At 38.9% G+C, this 20,683-nt stretch overlaps 2 protein-coding genes across 4 annotated transcripts; both read left to right on the top strand.

Moving 5' to 3' along the window:
- The first annotated feature begins 863 nt into the window (after positions 1-863).
- Positions 864-12,599, top strand: LOC110832204 (solute carrier family 12 member 9). 2 transcript variants are annotated; one of them, XM_022069022.2, is made up of 16 exons: positions 864-1,065; positions 1,260-1,583; positions 1,888-2,022; positions 2,627-2,761; positions 2,926-3,131; positions 3,619-3,832; positions 4,321-4,590; positions 5,246-5,453; positions 5,865-6,063; positions 6,268-6,510; positions 6,603-6,751; positions 7,253-7,453; positions 7,847-7,964; positions 8,220-8,384; positions 8,641-8,780; positions 9,442-12,599. In XM_022069022.2, exons 2-16 carry the CDS (start codon positions 1,289-1,291, stop codon positions 9,629-9,631), a joined length of 2,868 nt encoding a protein of 955 aa, XP_021924714.1. In that variant the 5' UTR covers positions 864-1,065; positions 1,260-1,288; the 3' UTR covers positions 9,632-12,599. The 2 variants fall into 2 exon arrangements, with proteins under 2 accessions (XP_021924714.1, XP_021924706.1); XM_022069014.2 differs by having other exon boundaries at positions 865-1,065; positions 7,250-7,453.
- Positions 12,600-13,810: 1,211 nt separating this feature from the next.
- On the top strand, positions 13,811-20,473 carry Mlh1 (DNA mismatch repair ATPase Mlh1). 2 transcript variants are annotated; one of them, XM_022069032.2, is made up of 12 exons: positions 13,811-14,029; positions 14,491-14,754; positions 15,132-15,428; positions 15,707-15,840; positions 16,392-16,618; positions 17,105-17,256; positions 17,730-17,801; positions 18,259-18,432; positions 18,643-18,706; positions 19,058-19,256; positions 19,691-19,869; positions 20,231-20,473. In XM_022069032.2, the coding sequence occupies exons 1-12, from the start codon at positions 13,920-13,922 to the stop codon at positions 20,390-20,392; spliced, it is 2,034 nt and encodes a 677-aa protein (XP_021924724.2). In that variant the 5' UTR covers positions 13,811-13,919; the 3' UTR covers positions 20,393-20,473. The 2 variants fall into 2 exon arrangements, with proteins under 2 accessions (XP_021924724.2, XP_021924732.2); XM_022069040.2 differs by lacking the exon at positions 13,811-14,029 and having other exon boundaries at positions 14,606-14,744.
- Positions 20,474-20,683: the final 210 nt, after the last annotated feature.

Here is a 20,683-nt window from a genome sequence, read left to right as displayed (position 1 = left end):
TCCATCGTCTTTTGTGTCAGGCTGTTTGGCTCCTTTCCGACTTCAGGTGACATTACATCTTATGAAAAATCTCACCTTCTGCAGGCCTGTCCTTCCTTGGGGTTGGTACTCCTGCCTTTTCCTTTGCATACGGGGATTTCCCATACTTAATATATTTTGCAACCATCTTGTAATAAAATGGTGAGATTTCATCGACGGGATATTAAGCCATATAGTCTCGTAGAAGGCTGATCTAATCAGTGTTGTCATAAAACTGCACCTCACACCAACCCTTATGAAACCATAAACATTTAAATTTTCTGAGTGCTTTCTTTCTTCCAAGAAGAAAGTTTCATACGAAAAAATAATCGGCAAGTGTTACTGCACACAGCGATAATGCAGTTCGTTCGTGATTAAAAGAAATTCTTGTTCCTGATTGAGAGAGTGTAGCATTTTAAAAGCTCATATTTCTTGCTGTACTGTCTTTACACATTTCATTAAGTTGTTGTGAACATTACGCTATTTGAAGTCAGTCCAAAATACCATATCCAAATTTTCTGGGAAACTAAAATATAAACGATGATTTGAGGTTTTCACGACGGTGAATCTGAAGAAGGCTGTCTTCTGAGTTGTCGCCCTGGTGATTAAAGTAGCAAGGACCTCCGAAACGTCGATAAACTTCTACCAGACAATCCAGGGTAAGAACCGAGAAGATAGCCATCTTCAAACTAAAATACTGCATGTGGAGCTTACGTGATTGGGTGGAGTGGTTTGTCTGCTCTCTAATGTCTTTGTATGGAGCGTGCGAGAATGATCGGAATAATCGACGTGTTGCTGTTCGATATAAGAATGTCTCGAGTCATTCAAATCGCCCATGAGTATCGAGAGTATTCATATCTATGTTTGACCTAATCTGCGATTTGATATATTGTATTTTGTAACATAAAATCGCAAAGGGCAGTCATTTCGAGAATGTAGTTGTTCATTTGTTGACATTTTGGTCTTGTGTTATGTTTATAATTTTTTATATTGCAAGGTGTCAGTGAAGCGAACCATATAATCAAATTAACTCGTATAAGAACAAAGGTATGAATCTGATTGTTCTGTCACTGATAGTAGATAAAATTGATGGTTGAGATTGAGTGTGAGTAACGTATAAATAGGCTACATGTAAAATATTCGAAACTGATTGGACTGCATGTAATATCATTGATAACAGCTACATATGTGTATAAACTTGTCGTCAGTGGCCAGCCTCGTGATTGAATTATTTATTTCAGAATAAGAATTTACTGAAAGGTGAGAAAGAATGCTTGCACCAGAAATCGGTTCAACGAACGATGGGCCAGTATCTGTGTTATCAGACACTGGCACGCCTGTTGTGACGACAGTGAATGAAAAGGCCCCGTTAATTTCTAAACGACGCTTCTTCAGCAGCTTGGCAAGTGCATTTGGTTTCGGTTCTAACAGCAATTTAAGTAGTGTTGGTTATGTTGAATTTGGGGCGAGTAATGTGGAATCTGGAAGAACCCTTGGAACATTTGCAGGTGTTTTCAGTCCAGTGGCCCTCTCCATGTTCAGTGCATTACTATTTCTTAGAGTTGGTAAGTTTTATTTTTATTTATTTTATGTAATAAGTAAGGTAATTTTATTGGGTTTTGAGAGGGTTTCACAATGCTTAAAAAGTGGGCTCTGGTATTTTAGGTTATGACTCCATGTAGCCTTGAGGTACTAATCACCTTCATCCTTATGGTAGAAGTTTTAGGTGTTATTTTTTGTAAGCACCAGGCAAAATATACTGAAGGAAACACTGACAGATGATATAGTTTGTGGATTGACAGAAAAATTATTACAATCCTTGGTTTTTTAAAGTTAAAGATTAACTTTACATGATATTATTTGTTTCAGGTTTCATAGTTGGGAATGCAGGGCTGTGGGTGACATTGTTACAGTTTGTTATAGCATATGGGATCCTGCTCTTTACCGTGGCCTCAGTGTGTGCTGTCGCGACAAATGGAGCAGTTGAGGGAGGTGGAGCCTACTGTATCCTTGTTGCTTATCTCTTGACCTGTTTAGCTGAACTTTGTGGAACTTACTGTTATCAGATTATTAATTGTAACATTCTGCCTCCATGACACAATGTTCATCTTATGGAAACCAAAGGTTTAAAGCAGCCTGCTATTTAACACACCCCTGGGGCTGTTGATTGAAATTCAGATCTTCACATCTTAATTGTCAAAACTCAGTTTCAATATTATTCTCCTCTTCACTTGAAGTGTTTTAACAGAAGTTTTGCATTTTCCCCCATGCGCTATATGACCTGCTTAATCACCCATAGTTTAAAGAGCTGAACACTCACCTTTATTTCCCCATACATCCGCATGAACTCCCGTTAATGAATAATCAGTGACATTAGCATATGTTACTGCACGTTTTCTTAATTTTATTGTCTCTGTTCATGTAAATGAGTGTCTCTCAAATGAAAATCATGGTGAGATGCTTAGATCCTTTAAGACCACACTTTTCCAGGCTTAATGGCTACAGAAAGTGGAAAGTTGAAAAGTTCAGTCATGTTTAATCCAGGGTGGAGACACTTCATGGGCAGCACATATTTTCCATTGTATTCACTTAACGCGATAACTTTTAGTTATGATCAGTCGAACACTTGGTCCAGAGTTTGGTGGGTCAATTGGAACCCTGTTCTTCTTTGCAAACATCGTAAGCAGTGCCCTCTACATTACAGGCTGCACTGAAGGCATAGTTGAGAACTTTGGCACATCAGGTAAGTGGAAAGTTTCTTAAAGTCATATTTTTTTCAATGATCTTAACTTCTCAATCATACCAAGTTGGCAAAACACTGCTTTCTGATTTTGTAGTCTTTCCTCACGTTGACGTTGGTTTATGTTTGAGGAGTAATGACAGCATGGCTACGTGTTCTGTTCGCAGGATATCTGGTGGGGGAAGGCAACATAGGGCTGCCAGATGGCCGGTGGTGGCGGTTTCTTTACTGCTCTTTCCTCAACGTCATTAGTTTGGTTGTTTGTTTAATTGGTGCCGAGATGTTTGCCAAAACGAGTGTCGTGGTCCTGGGTGTCGTCTGCATCTCCTTGCTCTCTGTGATAATCAGCTTCTGCATTCACGGTCCTATGATGGTAAGTGCAAGATATAAGATTCCCAGCACACAAATTTGGCAGGAAGTATGTGAAATCTTTATAAAGATGTGGGATATGTGACTACGATGATATTAGGGCAGGGCTATTGGAGCTGCCCATACATGTTGAAACACTTATTCAGTCACTGCTGTACTCGCAGATAGGCATCACGTGATGGCATATAGCTGTAAATTTTGATGTGTGGAAATGGACTGCCTGAAGCAGCACACTAATGTCATGTGACTGGGAAAATAAGCTACAAATACAGATCATGTATCGCATGTGCGTGCCAAGTTTAAGCATGGCACACAATTACTGGAAAATGAACTGCACAGTGGATGGCTTGCAACAGTGACATGTGTGCCCTGATTGTCAGTAGTTGCCGCATGACCCTCAGCTTCTGAAGTTAGCAGGTATGGTCTTGTATTCTTTTCTGTATTTTATGTGTCCGTGAATTAATATGCACAACCTTTGTGTGGTCTGCCAGGTCCTGATCCCAGAAGCAAACACTCTGATCCAAAATGGGTCGGTGCCTGTGTACCGCAACTACACCGGCTTCCAGCTGGACACACTCAAGGCAAACTGGCATCAGCAGTATTCGGTGGACTACTCATCAGATGGCAAAGTAGTTGACTTTGCAACAGTGTTTGGAGTTCTGTTTAGTGGTGTCACTGGGATCATGGCAGGAGCCAACATGTCAGGTACTTGCATCTCATTGTGTCTTGATTCTGGAATTTGTTAGAGAGATAAAGTAACGTGATTTGGAAACGTGCCTAGCATACCAGAAATAAATTTGTTTCATTAATTTATTGTTATTAATGCCAGATCACGATGGCTCTTCAGATTTCTTAAACACTTTGATGAACGTGTGTTTTATTTCCACTTTTCTTTGTTGTTTTATGTTGTGTGTGGGCCACTACCTCTTCTGAGCTCTACCAGATGTGGAGGATTTTATTATTTCACTATTAATAACAAATCAGAACAGGTCAGAGGTCTGATTTGTAACCTTGAAGGAGAGAATAATGCTGATAATTTCTTATGTAATTGATAGTCATTATTAAAAAGAAATTATTTTATGCAGAAGTGGCATACATATGCAATATTCCACATTCTGTGAGGGAAGTGTGGTGCTGCTGGTACCACTAACTCTGCTGAGAGCATCATATTTCGGTCTGAACATTTGTTGTAGGGGAACTTCGTGACCCGGCTCGCAATATCCCACGCGGAACGTTGTCAGCCGTAGCATTTACATTTCTCTGCTACGTGGCAGTATCATTCCTCACAGCTGCCACAAGCTCACCAGGGCTCTTGCAGAATGATTTCATCTTTATGATGCCCATCAACATCTGGCCGCCGTTTGTCGCCTTGGGAATCCTTATGGCCACTTTCTCTGCAAGCCTCAGTAACCTGATTGGTTCTAGCAGAGTTCTGGAGGCACTTGCCAAGGATAATGTTTTTGGTGAGATGAAGTTATTGATCGTCAGTGCAGATTGATTTCCAGTTTCGTCTGTATTTGTCAGATAGTATTAACTGCTGGGAGTACAATGGTTTAGCACATCAGCTATTTATTATCTTAAGAAAGGCTTATTAATTGGTTAAAAAGTGGCATATTTCAGCCCACATTTAGTATATTTTTCATTTATGGTATTCCTTCATTTAGAATAGTGTTGTTGATAAGTTAGTTGCAGGTAGTGATAGTAATGTGTGGAGATGGGTGTACCAGTCCCATTATACAAATATAAGAAAATAAAACAGAAAAAATGAAATTTTGTAAATGATAATTTCTTTGTAAGCTGGTTATTTAAAGTATGATGCTGTGAATATTGAACAAGTAGTGAATAATTTGTGGTTCTGAGACCAGTGTAGATAGTTCAGCATTTTCATATCTGACTAAGGTCAAACAGTGCAGGTGTGGGGTTAGGATCAGCTGTGGAACCTACTTTAAGCTGTAGGTGACCACTGATGTTCATCCTACTAGCAGGTACAGGATGGCCTAGCCACTGTAATAAAAATACTCCATTTCAAGCAAGACAGAGACTAGGAAGTTTTGAGTAAAGCAGAACGAGGTATTAGCCAAAAAAGGTACATGGGGTGACTGTTGGGTATAATTGCAGGATTCATACTGCAGTTTGTAGTAAAGGGGACATGGCGTGGAAACCCGGTTGCTGCGGTTCTGGTGTCGTGGGTGCTGGTGGAACTGATCATGTTGATAGGCTCACTCAACACCATCGCCCAGATTAACTCAGTTCTGTTCCTGCTCTCATATCTTGCCACTAACCTTGCGTGCCTTGGCCTGGAGATGGCGTCAGCCCCTAACTTTAGGTTTGTGACCTCTGTTTCATGTTACATTTTCTTTTGTTTTTATGTTATCTCTGTGCTTATCTTCATCATATTGTTTCTCTCCCTCACTCTCCTCCTCCTCCTCCTCTGTCTCTTTGTTTTCCCCTCATTTTTATTTGCTTCTCCTCATGTTCCTCTTTCTCTGTATCTCCTTATCTGTTATCTTTCTTCCTGTACCTTTCATACAACATTCTTGCCAGTCTAACTTTTTCAAGCTCTTCCTTTGTGTCATATCCTGGCTGTCCCTTTGGGTTAAGAAGTCGTCTGATACTTCTGAGTCTAGAATTTAAGCCAGACTTATGTTATGATGGACTTACATTAATGATTTGACCATGGAAATTTTCAGGAAGTCCCAGTGAACAGTTCACTTTATCATGTTTCTCTGTGTTTCAGGCCATCGTTCAAGTATTTCACCTGGCACACAGCATTTGTAGGCCTCATTGGCACTCTAGTGATGATGTTCCTCATTAACAGCGTCTACGCATCCACTGCTATCGTGTTGTGCCTTGTGCTGGTCATCATCCTACACCTTTTCTCCCCCTCACGTGAGGCCCACTGGGGCTCAATTTCACAGGCACTCATATTCCATCAGGTGATTATGCTCCACCATGTTGCGGTTCTGCTAACAGGACTGTGTCTACTGCATAGGGTAGAGGTACCGGGAAAATAGACAGGAGTTTATTATGGGACAGTCTGCTCTGGTGGAGATGTTAATGTTGGTTCTGAGTTCTAATAGTAGTGCATGCTCCATGTGTCTGTTGTTTCCCTGGGTAACATCGCTCACTTTTCTCTTCAGGTACGGAAGTATCTGTTGTTGCTCGATTCTCGGAAAGATCACGTCAAGTTCTGGAGGCCTCAAATGCTGCTTTTAGTTGGAAACCCGCGGTCCTCATGTCCACTTATCCAGTTTGTGAATGATCTGAAGAAGGGGGGCCTGTATGTGCTGGGGCACATCAAGGTGGGGCAGTTATCAGACATCGAGGTGGATCCAACACTTGATGAGTATGCACACTGGCTCACTTTGATCGACTGCTTGAAGGTGACTGGAAATGTAATTTTGTGTACAGTCAGTGAGATATTTATATATTTGCAGTCCCACGTATAATACTGAAAGTGTGTCCATGTTGACAGGTGAAAGCTTTTATTGAGTTGACGGTTGCTCACTCAGTGCGTGAAGGTTTGCAACATATGATCCGTATGTCAGGACTTGGAGCCATGAAGCCCAACACAATTGTACTTGGCTTTTTTGATGAGGAGCTGCCGTGTGACTTCTTTGAAGAGTGAGTGCCGTATTTTCCTTCTAAGAAGTTTACGTGTATTTTTCTTCCTCACCGCATTCTGAATACCCTCTTCCAACTTTTGTTCTCTTTTTGAAGATCTTTTTCTTAGTTGCCTTCTTTTATGGTCATTTTATTTTCAATCCGGTTTGATACATCCAGACTATCATAGATATAGTTGAATATAGTTGAACTGTCGTGATCAGTTTTCTGTTGCTACCTTAGTAGTACCTAAGAGGTTGTAATTACTTTATTCTTTTACATCCCAATTTATCGATCACTGTACATATGTAGCTGTGAATATATCACTGAATAAGATAGTAGGTGTAACATCATCTTGAAAATTAACATTTGCCCTGTGATTAATGTTTTCAACTTCATTTTTCCAGTAGCAGTTTTTTTTTTTTTCCCCCATTTCTTTTAACAATACATCAACATTTTTTCTTGTTTACAAGGTCCATTGAGAAGTGTCTTACATATGTAACTTACTTTGTGTTGCAGCAGTGGCTCATCATATAGCACAGATGTGTTCAGAAATGTGTACACAAACAGTGGTCGCAGTGTGTTCACACTACGCTCCTCTGCAAGTGAGAAGGCTCTGGGTGCAATTGAGTATGTTGGTATGGTGACAGATACACTGAAGATGAGAAGGAATGTTTGTCTGTGTCGTCACTTCCATAATCTGGACAAGAAATTGATAGCCAAGTGAGTTTGTGGGGGTTATCACACCTGTAAGGTCAGGTTTTATGTACTATATTAGTACAGTTACACTGGGATTAGTTACCTTCTCGCCAGTTTTTAAGAAAAACGGTCATAACTCTGTAATTGATCAAGAAGAATGATAAGCAAGTGGAGGGAAGTGTCCAGGGTGCAGTTCATGAACATGCATTTTATTAATTGTTAACAATAATTTTAAAAACTACAGAACCTGTTGCATTGGAATTGTGTGTGGTAGGAACTAGGGTAGGATCCGAAGGCACAGCATTAGTCTCGGTGTGTTAATGTTTCAGACTTAATAAAATCCTTTTTCTTTTTTCTCCTTGCTTCTATTTGGAAATACTGTGAATCAAGGTTAAAATCTGATCGTCTACATTTCAGGTCATTGAGCATGAAGTTCATTGATGTGTGGCCTGTGAATTTCTTTCAACCAGATGACGAAGATCCATTTGACACAACCAGTCTCTTCATGTTGCAGTTGGCCTGCATCATCAACATGGTGAGTTCCCTGCTGTATATCTGTTAAGAGATAGGGCAGCAATATAAAGTCCTTTCCTGCTTATCTTTGGCACAGAAGTCTCTCTTGCAGGTTATGAAATTTATGGATTTGTGTGATGAATGTGGCAACTATCCTCTTATCTCTTTATTGATAAATGACCTGTGCAGTTGACACAGCTTTGTTAAATAACCATGAACACTTATATGAGATACTGTTTTTCTATATATATATATATATATGAATAATTTGTATCAGGTTCCTGGCTGGAAGAACCTCCACTTGAGGGTGTTTCTGTGTGAAAATAATCGCCAGCAGGATGACACTGGCACCAACGACTCATCCAGTGTGCCTTTCCGTTCAAATGTACATCGTCTTCGCCAGCTTCTTCAGATGCTACGCATAGCTGCCACCATTCAAGAGGTGTGTGTTTAAAAGCAAGGGCTCTTTGTAAAGTTCATTATCACACTAATTCGTTAATATTGCCAAGCATGAACCTCATTCTCTGTCTTTCTACCTTCTATTACACCTCATTGCACATAAGTGGCCTGTTATCACATTAGACTCTAAATAACCCCTACCTTGATTTAGTACAAAAGCATTCATTCTGTTGCTTTTGTTGGCATTCTTGTTTCTTCGTATTTAATTTTAATAGATTCTGTAATTTGTAACTGAACAGGTTCCTGGATGGGGTCAACAGGCAGCAGTGCTACAAGGGGGCTCTGTCTTGGAGCAGATGTCGCCACATCCAAGGAGGCACAGAGCAGACAGCTTCAAGAATGAACAGCTAGACAATGCTGTCAGGGTCTACCTGCTCAGGTGAGAAGTTGTACTGAGTTCATAGTTTCCTTCATAAAGTGACACAAATATCTTCCTCTTGAGTAGCACCCTGCCTCTCAATGAATGGTCACAGGTATTCTTTCCCTGGAAATATATCAGTATGAAGCTGATTGCTTACCTTCATTTAATACTATGGTCAGGAAAGAGTGGAGCTGTTCCTCCACTCCCCTCCGTGTCATCATGGCATAATGCTTCCTTCTTGGTCTTCTAACAGGCTGTTTTTCAGAGATTTTCCCATCTAATTTGTATATGCATTTCTTGTTTTGTGTATCTGAGCTGTGTGTCAGTGCCCCCGCTGTCCTAACAACACTACCTGAGCTGTATAAATCACAAAGTTTCTTGTTGTGTCATATTCTAAATTGCACGTCTCCTCCATCCATCTGAAGTTTGAATATTTTGAAGATGTGACTTGTACTACACTTACTACTGACTCAGAGACTTTTGTAATAACAGTGATGAATGTAAGAGCTCTGCAGTAACAGGCAATTTCATGACCAGCTTGGTAACTATCAGCTGTTTGAGGAAGACCCTGATCATACATTGACTCAGTCACAGTGAGTAACCATATCTCACACCTGTAAGAAGCAGCTTCTTTGCACATGCATATTTTAGTGGGTGGGATGACCGGTTTATGTTGCAGCGTGAACCAACTACTGCGACAGCACTCGGAGCAGACCGTGGCCAGCTTCCTTTATCTGCCAGTGCCACCTCATGGAGAAGAAGCTGCAGTATATCCCACTTATCTGCAGCTGCTCACAGAGTTAACGGCTGACTTGCCACCCACTGTCCTGGTGCACGGTGTAAGTGCAGTCACGTCCACAACATTGTAAGATGATGACTGCCGGAATGCACGTGGCATAATGCAGGAAGATGGAAATACTCGTATGTGGTGCTGTGGTTTTGTACCAGTCTTCATCTTGCATGTTTCTCCATGCAGGTGAGCCAACCAGAAGAAACAGAGACTGTCACTTTAACTACGATGTGAGATTCGAGGTTGTCGTGGCAGTGAAGATGACAGTGTTGTTCTGGGTGATGGAGCCATGTAGACTCGTAGGTAGGTACCAACATTTTGGAGAAACATACCGTCTCCAAAACATTGGTATCTACCTATGAGTCTACATGGTGTTATAACCCAGAAGAACATCATCATAACTTTACTATGTTTTGTAGCGTGCGGTTGCCGGAACTCCATGGCATGCGAACGGTTTCTCCATAACCTTTGCTGTACACATTTGCCAGTATTAATTTTCTTCTTGGTTCATTTTTTGTGTCTAATTTAAGCCATTTTTCCATAATGGAATGGATGTTGTCTGTGCGGAGAAAAACAACAGTTTTGCAATATGATTTTATCAGTGGAGACCGAGTCATTGTTTTAACTTTTATATGCCTTTAATACTGCAGATATTTTAAAGGCTTGACAACGTTTGCTGAATTGCAGGAACAGATTTTGAAATTATGGCAGACTGAAACACTGATCTGAAGACATGATAAAACAATCAAAAATCTATAGTGACAAGTTGAACATTGTAACATTGGACCCCAGCATGGAATGATCTGTATTCATATGTAATAATGAACTTCTAATTTTGCGTAATATCCCAGCAGTATAATTCAGTATCTAAATCTGTTAGTTTCCACTCATTCTCATTAGTAATAGGGACATTGATTTATTTGCTCTGAAAATCATTAACTGACAATATATGAAACAGAGAGTGTTCAAGAGTAAAGATTTTGCATAATGAAGGTATTTTTAACACACTTGTTTTAATAGCAAACTGTTCAAACCCATCATAAATCAGATTACTGTTCACCTATATGAACTGTAAATGATGGTTACATGCATGACTATAGGCTAGGTACACAGTTTTTCTTGTAAAGACCTAAAAATTTGGAATTGACTCATGAATTGACCATTCCATGCATTTTGACATGACATAATCACCTAAAAGTGTAGAGTTGTAGACCATTTTGTTTTGTATTTAATCTAGGAAATCACTGGTTTTCTGCTGTATTTTGTAACAGAAACCATACTTGCTGTTGTGTTTTTACTTCTATCAGTAATATTTAATAGGTAAAAATCCTCAAAAACAGTTCTGAATAACAAAAGAAATTATAATTAGAAAGTGATTGAAAACAAATATATTAGAAAATCATGTTAAGTTGTACATTGGTGGCTGTCAAATGCAAAGATGTGTTATAAACAAAGTTTCTGATCTGTTATATACGATAGAAAACTAATTTCTTGCCATCAGCGACATTGAGCGTAGCGGAACTGCATATGACACACTAACTTTTATTTGGTTCCAGATATTCTGGAGTTTAGTCTGGTCAAATTGCGAGTGACCAGTCTTCTGGAAATAATGCCCTGATATGCTTACGCAGACTTTCATTTTCTCTTCTCCAGAGAATGTCAGTTTTGTGTGAAGTAATAATTGACCTGTTATCCTGTCTAATTGGAATTTCTTATGAGTGCTTTTTTCGTAGTTACAAGAGCAGAGAAATTACAAGCATTAAAATAGAATTAAGTGTATAGTCTGAAGTTTTAGTTGTTTTCAGATCTGTGCTGCACTGCCACAATATGAACTTAACAGATTCACACCTTGCTTATATTTTCTGATGACCATAGTAGCTTGAGGGCACTTTTGTCCCAGTAATATTTGTCCATACAACTTAAAAGACTCCATGTAATGGATGTAAAATTATTTTTATTATTATATAAATATTACTGCTGTGTGATTTTTATAACATAACATTTTGAAACTGCTGTTTGAGGTTCCAGAATCTGAATGCAGTTGGGTGCTTGTGAACAATTTTATTGATATCTATATAATACCAACATTATCACTGGAGGAAAGTAGATACTCAAGTATTCAATTCAGTATTATTAAATGATATATCAGTCTGTCTGTAATTTATTGAAGGAACTGATGATTGTCCATACTGGCATACAGCAGTGGAAGTTTGTTTGCTTAATATATCTTTTAAAACTAATTTGCCTTCAGCTCTCTTCCAGTGTTCTCAAGTTACCTCAGGAATAAGAAGCCTAACATGTAACTCAGAGATTCCTGGTTTTAATCTGTTGGCTGTCTTGACATTTTTTCTTTATTTTATTCTTTCCTTGAGATGATGTGACCTGTCTCTGAAGATGGCTGTCTTCTGGTTTGTTGTGCTGTAATGGTTGACATTTTAGAGGTGCTTGCTGCCTCCATCATTAGGTTACAAATTTCCAGAAGATAGCCTTCTCTATACTTACTGTCATGCAAACGTAAAGTCTCAAAATAAGGGTATTACATTATAATGAATTCTTCTTGGGCTACCAGGCAAGTCTGGTGTTTGAGAGGTGTGTAGCCCTAGAAGGATTCATTATACTTTGCCACCATAAAAGTGTCAGATCATACATTGTATTACATTATGTAGATAGTGTCAGAGTATTTCTAGTACACACAGATTGTGATGTGTGCCCCTTATGTTTCTGTATATTTTGATTCTCAATATCAATCCAGGGATAGACAACTAGTGATTCACTGACCATATGTTTCAGAACCCCATGAAGTTTTATTACAGTATTTTCACATTAAATTTATGTATAAATCATGAAGTTCATTGGCGTGCAATGCATAGTGGGAGGATGCTGTATTAATTTGTGTAATGTCTGCAAATTAAAATAGCAAGTCACTCTCATAGCCTTATTCTTTAGTTCATCTGTGCCTTACAGCTTTCAGAGTATCCAGCGTACTTACATATTTAAGTGTTACTGTATAAGATGCAATAAATTTAGTATCCTTATATTTTGCTTAATTTTGTTTGTCTGAATGAATTTTGTATATATTTAATTTCTATCTCGTCTTAACACCATTCATATCAGAATTACTATAAATTATAACATTTACAATTCTTATGTGAATCCTATGAATCCTAATGTGAAAATTTCTCCTAACATCATATTGTGTGTGTAACTTCATTCCACTATGAAGAGTATCCATTTTTTATCTTTCCTGAATCATTTCCATGTTGGCCTCTTTTTGCCTGTATATGCATACTGAGTGACCAACTGCAAGTCACATGTGACTAAGGGGATAGTAAAAATGTATGAGTGTAAGGACAGTAATTACAGTGAAAGTATTAAAATGTTGTATTTTGATTATGGTAATATCCATAGTTCAGAGTGCATTAATTTAAAACAAACTTGGCTGGTTCATATTACACTGTGTTGTAGTTTCATACATTATCAACTGTTGCATTTGGATGACAGATTTTAATAAGATTTCAAGTATTAGCAGTCAACAAAAGACATCCAGTGGTTATACTTTATCTGCTTGGGCTGTTGTGCTGGATATTTGTGATGCAAAAAATCCACACCTAATTGTGTTGCACATCATGTATTATAACTTGAAGCTGAAAACAGTATTTTAACTAAGTTGTGAAGTGTTTACCCAACCAAAGCTGTCCAAAATGTTTATGAATGTTGTGATATTCTACCTATGACACCTTGCTTATTGAATGGTATATTACATTACACTAAGAACATTTTGGATTGATTTGGATGAAATATTTGTACTTTTTGAAGAAACTGCTTAATTTCTACATTCACTTTTAAAAGTGGCATTTTGACCAAGTAGGATGAATAAAATTAAATTGAAATAAGTCACTCTGTAGTACTAGGGACCAGGTTTATAAAGTTGAGATTTAAAGTTGTCATGGTATGAGTATGATTGTCTTTTGGAATATTGCACCATGTAGTCTGGCGGAAGTAGACTGCAGTTTTATATCATTGCAGCATGAAGTTGGTCAGGTATTACTTGATTCCAGGTCACAATCCCCCGGAAGACAACAATCTAAAGGTTTTTAAAGTTAGGCATTTCTGTATAATTAATTTTGGGGGGGGGGTTATTTGAGTTAATTGGATGGTATTAACATTATTACTGATTGGGGGCTTCGCAGTAGTTGCTACTTTGTTGTAATATTGGCGAAGGCACTTGGTGGCAGCACAATATGTTTATGACACACTGCCAACCTATAACTATTAGATGTCGATCTTGATGTTGGTGTTACTGTAGAATAAACGTCGATCTTAAGCGGGAAATGTGACAATACTTTACGTAAATATAATCAGAAATAATGAAACCATCAGTAATTCGTAGATTAGACGAAACTACTGTTAACAGGATAGCTGCAGGAGAGGTTATACAGCGTCCAGCCAGTGCATTGAAGGAGATGATTGAAAATAGGTTAGTTTCTTAATGTTTTGGAGGTTATGGGCTTTTGAAATAGAATAGCTTCACCACTTGTTTGATTAAATTTATTAACCTATTAATGTGCTATGCTAATAATCGTAAATGACGAACCTGTTAACTATGACACGTTTTCTCTTTTCTTTGATTTTGCAGTGTCATTTTGCAATTAGTGCTGATACACTTGCGAAAATATGTATATTTTTATGCGTGTCACTTATTTCGATGCAGAATGCATATAGAATCATGTGACTTAAATTTCTGTGTGCTCACTCATGCGTTAGTCTTCATGTTATTCAATATCGAAGGACAGAGAACTATAAAAGTGGAGAATGCGGATTGGGTTCCCATAAACTACGTTACTCTAATCTAACCTGGCCTGAACTAGCATAAAACGAAACAAAACTTAATCGTTGTGTGGGAGCGAAAGTATATTTGCATTTCAACTTATTTTTCAGTTTGGATGCCCATGCAAGTACTATACAAATTACAGTGAAGTCTGGAGGTATGAAACTGTTGCAGATTCAGGATAATGGAACAGGAATTAGAAAGGAGGATCTTGAAATAGTATGTGAACGTTTTACCACTAGCAAACTGGAGAAGTTTGAAGATTTAGCAACTATAGTCACATACGGATTCAGAGGAGAAGCCCTAGCCAGCGTTAGTCATGTAGCACATCTTTCCATTGTCACCAAAACAGTGGATGGACAATGTGCGTACAGGTATTTACACTCGCGTCAGACAGACGTGCACTCTGCCTCAGATGCCCATCTTTGTCATTGAGTAATTTAGTTTAGTGATAGTACTGTAGACTTGAATTTTAAAGTTATCTAGTTTAAATCATGACTGAGTTATTGTCTGTCCTGAGGTTTTTCTTGGTTTGTTCACATGCAGTTGTGCCTTATATACACTACAACTATATTGCAATCCTCATCATTTGTGTATGACTTTAAATATTGGACAATCAGCCATGTAAGTACAGATAAAGTGCAATGTTTTGTGGAAAGTATCCACAACAATGGATTGTAGCTCTATATTTATGTGGTTTGAATTCTTATATTTTCCTTCTTTTGGAACGTAACTGTTTTTTATGTGACAGAGCGTCATATGTAGACAGCAAGCTGAAGGCGCCTCCAAAGCCATGCGCTGGTAACCAGGGCACACAGATAACTGTGGAAGATCTGTTTTATAATATGTCCACACGAAGGAGAGCTCTAAAGAGTGTCAGTGAAGAACACAACAAGATAGCTCATATTGTGGAACACTATGCCGTCCATAATGCTCATGTCGGCTTCACTCTAAAAAAGCAAGGTGAAAGTCTTGCCGATATCAGGACTCCTCCGAACTCTACAGTTGTTGACAACATCAGAATTATATATGGGAACAATATTGCCAAGTAAGTGCATACATGTTTTAGAGGCTTGTTTCTGAAAAGAAAAGAGTACAAATATTAAAGATTAATGCATTCTGTTTGTGTTGTACCATATGGTACTAAACAGAAGACCACATTGCCATGATAACCTCAAAGCCTTCACCAGTTTCCTGTGCTTCTGTTGGCTGGTGTGTCGGGTCTGTTGAAATGAAAGTATTTTTGTTTACTGAAGACCTTCAGTATGGAAGTAGCATTGACATTTGTTGTCATTTTTGAGAATGAATTCTGGTGTCCTGATGCAGGGAGCTTGTGGAGGTGGATGCTAGTGATGAGACACTGAAGATGAAGATGAAGGGGTACATAAGCAATGTGAATTACTCTGCCAAGAAATACAACATGTTGCTGTTCATTAATCACCGACTGGTTGAATCTGCAGGTGAGTTTCCATGATCGTTCTTCTCAGTATCAGGCCTCTTCAGCTGAAACAAAGCGGAATGTATCCATCTTCTTCTGCATTGTTATCATTTTATCCTTCCTTCAGATTTGTAATTCTATCATGATTTAATTTCTCCTTTCTTGCTGCTGTAAGTATCATGGAACATATTTCATTTGCTGTTAATTTTCTGTCATCACTGATTAAAATTTAAGATTCACAAACAGTGCTTTATGTATCTGGACTGTTGTGTCATAATGACTAATCAGGGTATGAAATTGTATTTATGATTTCCAAAATGTTTATGTAACTGAATAAAATTTTTGAGAACTAAAGACCATGAAACTATTTACCACATCATGATGAGACTGGGGATATCCAATGATCCAGTGTGACTGAGACTGTTTTAGCTGTATGCCATGATTGTCAGGCAAGTGGCATTTTAATGATGCTGTGTAACTGACAGCAGAATAATGTGCTATGTTGCATTGTTCTGCGAGACTTCCTTGACCATTATTTGCATCTTTGACACAGTACTGTGTGTATGTTGGCAGCACTGAAGAAGGTGCTGGATCAAGTCTATAGTGTTTACATTCCAAAGAACAGTCACCCATTCCTGTATCTGAGCCTGGAGCTTGATCCCAGGAACATGGACGTGAATGTCCACCCAACAAAGCGTGAAGTGCATTTTCTGCATGAGGACTTGGTTCTTGACAAAATCAAGATGGCAGTGGAGAGCAAACTGTTGGGGTGCAACACGTCTAGGGTTTTCTATACACAGGCAAGTTTACACTTCAGTTATTAGCCAGCACAGAGGAATTTACTTGTTTGTTCTGTCTTACCTGTATATAAGAATGGAATTTTATACTGCCTTTAAACTGTTGTAGGTGGATGTTAACTTTGTGGTGTAATGGTTAAGTGATGTGATACTGTGATGCATGAGTGGACTGTGTACATGCTGTGATGCGCTGCTGCTGATAAAGGATGCTCTCCTTCCTATCATAGAAAACCAATTTCTTCTGTGGTCTAAAATTGTTGATAGTACTCAGTCAGCTGTTGGTTTTCCTTAAATATTTTGGTTTCCTTTTAGTCTTTCTTTGTGGTTCTGCAGCACTGTTCTTCAGTTTAATCTTATATTTACTGGTGTGTTTGAGTTCTTTTATAGCTACCTGTTGTCCTCCTGTTTCAATTTTATGTTCCTGCCCCCCCCAATTCACTTTTCGCTGTTGAAACAGTTTTGTGTGCGCTCATTGTTCCGATATTTTAGGCACGTCTTCCTGGCGCTAGTGTGCCCAAAGAGACTGCAGTTGGGGAGACAAACAAGACATATGCCCATCACATGGTGCGCACTGATAGCTCTTTGCAGAAGCTGGACAAATTCTTTGGCCCTCCTGCTGCCACCACTACTCCCTCTACTAGGTAAGTATGACACACTGCATGTAAAGTAAGTTGAGATGTTGGCTGAGGTTATGTTTATGGATATAACCAGCATTTTGAAAACAATTTATTATTTTTATCCTTTCCTTTCTTCTTGTATCGAAAGGAATACAGAGATAAATGATCATTACTTATTTCAAGGCATTATACCACCATTTCCATTGGATGCCCCATCCTCTACCCTCCTTTCACCATTCCCATTCACTGACATCACACTATATGCCGCAGCTTGACTCTGTACCCTAAAAATGAGGTTATGTGTTCCTCCTGAACATGGTAACTACATACAAGACTACACAGCATCACTACTCAGAAGACTATAATCTGTAATTTTGCCACTGTAAACCTCAAATCTCAGATATATTTATCACTGAACTGTATGGTGTTTCTGATGACATGTCTAATTTTTGGCATTTAAAGACATCATTTATTAATGTGTACCATTTACTTTGCAGCAAAGCTACAGATCTTGGCCAAGCAGATGTCAAGAGCAAAGAAACATCATCAGGATCAAAGGCAGCAAAGAGGTGGGTGTTATCAGTATTAAATGCTTATGTATACAGGAGAGGAGGTAATCAGCAGGGCAAAACACAGCACATTTTCATTTTACTACAAGGCAAAGACAAGACTCGCTTCTACAACATCTTACTATTCAGATTATGGATGTTGTAAAAGAAAACAGGTTGTATTTGCGCCTTAGTATTACATATACGAGAAAGTGGAGGAAGACGGCACAGAATGGATGCAACTGCAACTGGATGAACTTCAAGTTTCACCTCTTTATCCTTAATTTCACCAACTCTTCTTGTAGCACTACATTTCTACATTCAAATTCTTCCTAATATTCTAGTTTAAGGTTTTATGCTTTGTTAATTTCTTAACTCTGTGTAGAAGTTTTGTCTTTACTGCTCAAGCTGCAGAATAGTAGTTCAGAGCCAGTTTGCTTTGAATGTAGTTGCTCACCAGGGGAGCTTATGTTCTCAGGGTGGAGTGTAAGCTGAGAAGTGTGTTGGAACTGCGGCATGATGTTGAAGACAAGATGCATGTGGGGTTGAGGGAGTTGCTGAAGAACAGTACCTTTGTTGGTTGCGTGAGTCCTAAACAGGCCCTAGTTCAACATGAGACCAGACTGTACCTGTGCAACACTGCTCGTCTCAGGTGTGAACAATATGATGGTACTACATCTTATACTGTGTGTTGACTTCACTTTTATTATTAGGATCCTCAAAGGATGATGTGATGGGCAGGGAATATTGCATGCATGAGGTGGACTGCACTGTCCCTGATGATTGGATGGTGATGAGGGTGTGGCTAGCAGAACTTTCTGGTCTGAAACATGTATATACTTTCATTCTTATTGTTTTGCAGTGAGGAGCTGTTCTACCAGACGATGCTGTATGACTTTGCTAACTTTGGAATGATTAAATTTGCAGTGAGTACCATCTGTGTTTATTCATGCAGCACATCAGCAGTGCACAAAGCATCCCATATGTTATGTTGGTATGCATGTAGCACATATGTGGGAACAGGAAATTAATAAAACAGAAATTTGAACATTGTAGGATAATATTTTATTAGTTTTCATAATGGCACTTTGTGAATTAAATAGGTTATGTAGCATTGAATGGGAAGGTGATTATGAATTAAGTTATTTCACCAGAAGTTTTGAAGAAATATTGAGATAACTCATCCAAACCATACAGACAGAAGTGGCATTTGAGATACTTGATCTTCTGGTGTAGAATATTACTTAACTCTGTTGAATCCCTGTTTGTGGTGTTAGAATCCACTGCCTATTCATGAGATGGCACTTATGGCTTTGGATGATCCAGCATGTGGCTGGACTGAAGTGGATGGTCCCAAGAATGAACTGGCTCGATCCATTGAGGAGGTGCTCACACAGAAAGGACCCATGCTGGATGAATACTTCTCAATGATTGTTGATTCCACTGGGAACTTATGCAGCCTGCCACTGCTGCTTGGTGAGCCTGTTTCTTTCATGAAGTAGAACAGAACTTGAGGGTGTTTAGAACAAAGGGCTGAGCAGAATATTTGAAAGTCATGAACATAGAAAACAGTGTACTTGAGATTGATGAACTGCATTGTATGTGGTTTTCCGTCGGCTACTGCTTAAGTTAGCATCATTTTGTAATAAATTGTTTTCTGCCAGTGAAGTGTTCTTAATGCATACTAAGCTGTCCAAAGCATAGGATAGCTCCTTTTTCTGTCTGTGACTTAATTTGGCATGTTGCCTGCTCTCATCTGGATGGGAATTTACTTAACAGTTCGAATAAATAAATTAGGAAACAAATCACGATAATTACTTTTTTGTACGTAGATTATTTGTAAGTGAGATTTCAGATTCTTACAGCAGCAAGTATGAAGATGGCTGTCTTCAAGAGTGTTTCTGTTTCAGACCAGTACACGCCTGAAACACGGGGTCTGCCACTCTTTATAGTGGACCTCTCAACAGAAGTAGACTGGGATGATGAGAAGGGTTGCTTTGATAGCTTCTGTCGAGAAACTGCACGGTTTTACAGCAAGCAGCTTGAGTCAGACTGCTGGGAGGATGGGCATGAAGACAGTTTGTCACAGGTAGACATGTCAAGAACTCCTTTAATGCTCTTGTTCTTTGGTTTTCTGTGGTGAAATATCTGCAGATGGGCCTTCCTACTGTCCAATTCACAAAGCAGATAAGCCTTGGATTTGGTACAAGGGAGTGTCTGTGGACTCAGATAGGTCATCTTCCTTTAGCCTCATTCTTCCTGTCTTTTGTATTTCTGTCCTTCACCCCTGTTTCTAGAAGTGTGGGTTGTTTTTTCTCTCTCTTTCTTTCTTTCTTTCTTGCTCAGGACCTGACATGAAATTCAGTGCAGTGAGAACATGAAACATAATTTGTCCCTGCCCGTGTTTTTAAATACATTTAGTGGGCTGTATGGTCTAATTTTAATTTCAGATAGAGTTGGATGACAGACGGGACCTCAGGTGGGTGGTTGAGTACGTCATATACCCGGCTCTGCGTCGCAGCTTCTTGCCACCAAAGCAGTTCGCAGAAGATGCCACTATTCTGCAGATTGCTAACCTGCCAGATTTATACAAAGTGTTTGAACGCTGTTGAGTTATTGTTTCATCTGTAATTTCTGTATATGGACATAGGTGTATAAAAAATAAAATACAAAATGAGTTTGCTTGGAAACTACGTACAGTGTATGCTCACATTTCACCCATTTACTTCCTTGTGTCCCTACCATGAGAGGTTTAAGAATGAAATAGTGTTATTACTATGAACTGGATTGCTGGATTTTAGTGAGGACAGAGATATTTTTCTAGGTCATCATGTCCAGACTGGGTGTGAAGTCCATCCAGCTTCCTATCCAAAGAGTGCCAGAGGCTTCCTTCTGTGGGTTAA

The sequence above is a fragment of the Zootermopsis nevadensis genome, unplaced genomic scaffold (assembly GCF_977971745.1).
Source record: "Zootermopsis nevadensis isolate Lab colony 2312 unplaced genomic scaffold, Znev_1.0 Znev_ptg000027l, whole genome shotgun sequence".
Taxonomy (NCBI): Eukaryota; Metazoa; Arthropoda; class Insecta; order Blattodea; family Termopsidae; genus Zootermopsis; species Zootermopsis nevadensis.
This window is presented reverse-complemented; position numbering and strand designations above follow the sequence as displayed.

Excerpts from the sequence above, each read along its gene's own strand:
- LOC110832204 (XM_022069014.2), top strand. The coding sequence starts at position 1,289 with ATGCTTGCACCAGAAATCGGTTCAACGAACGATGGGCCAGTATCTGTG. Across the intron at positions 2,762-2,925 it reads TGAGAACTTTGGCACATCAG|GATATCTGGTGGGGGAAGGC; the intron begins GTAAGTGGAAAG and ends TTCTGTTCGCAG. Across the intron at positions 6,064-6,267 it reads AGGCACTCATATTCCATCAG|GTACGGAAGTATCTGTTGTT; the intron begins GTGATTATGCTC and ends TTTTCTCTTCAG.
- Mlh1 (XM_022069032.2), top strand. The coding sequence starts at position 13,920 with ATGAAACCATCAGTAATTCGTAGATTAGACGAAACTACTGTTAACAGG. Across the intron at positions 18,707-19,057 it reads TTGGAATGATTAAATTTGCA|AATCCACTGCCTATTCATGA; the intron begins GTGAGTACCATC and ends TTGTGGTGTTAG. Across the intron at positions 19,257-19,690 it reads CAGCCTGCCACTGCTGCTTG|ACCAGTACACGCCTGAAACA; the intron begins GTGAGCCTGTTT and ends TTTCTGTTTCAG.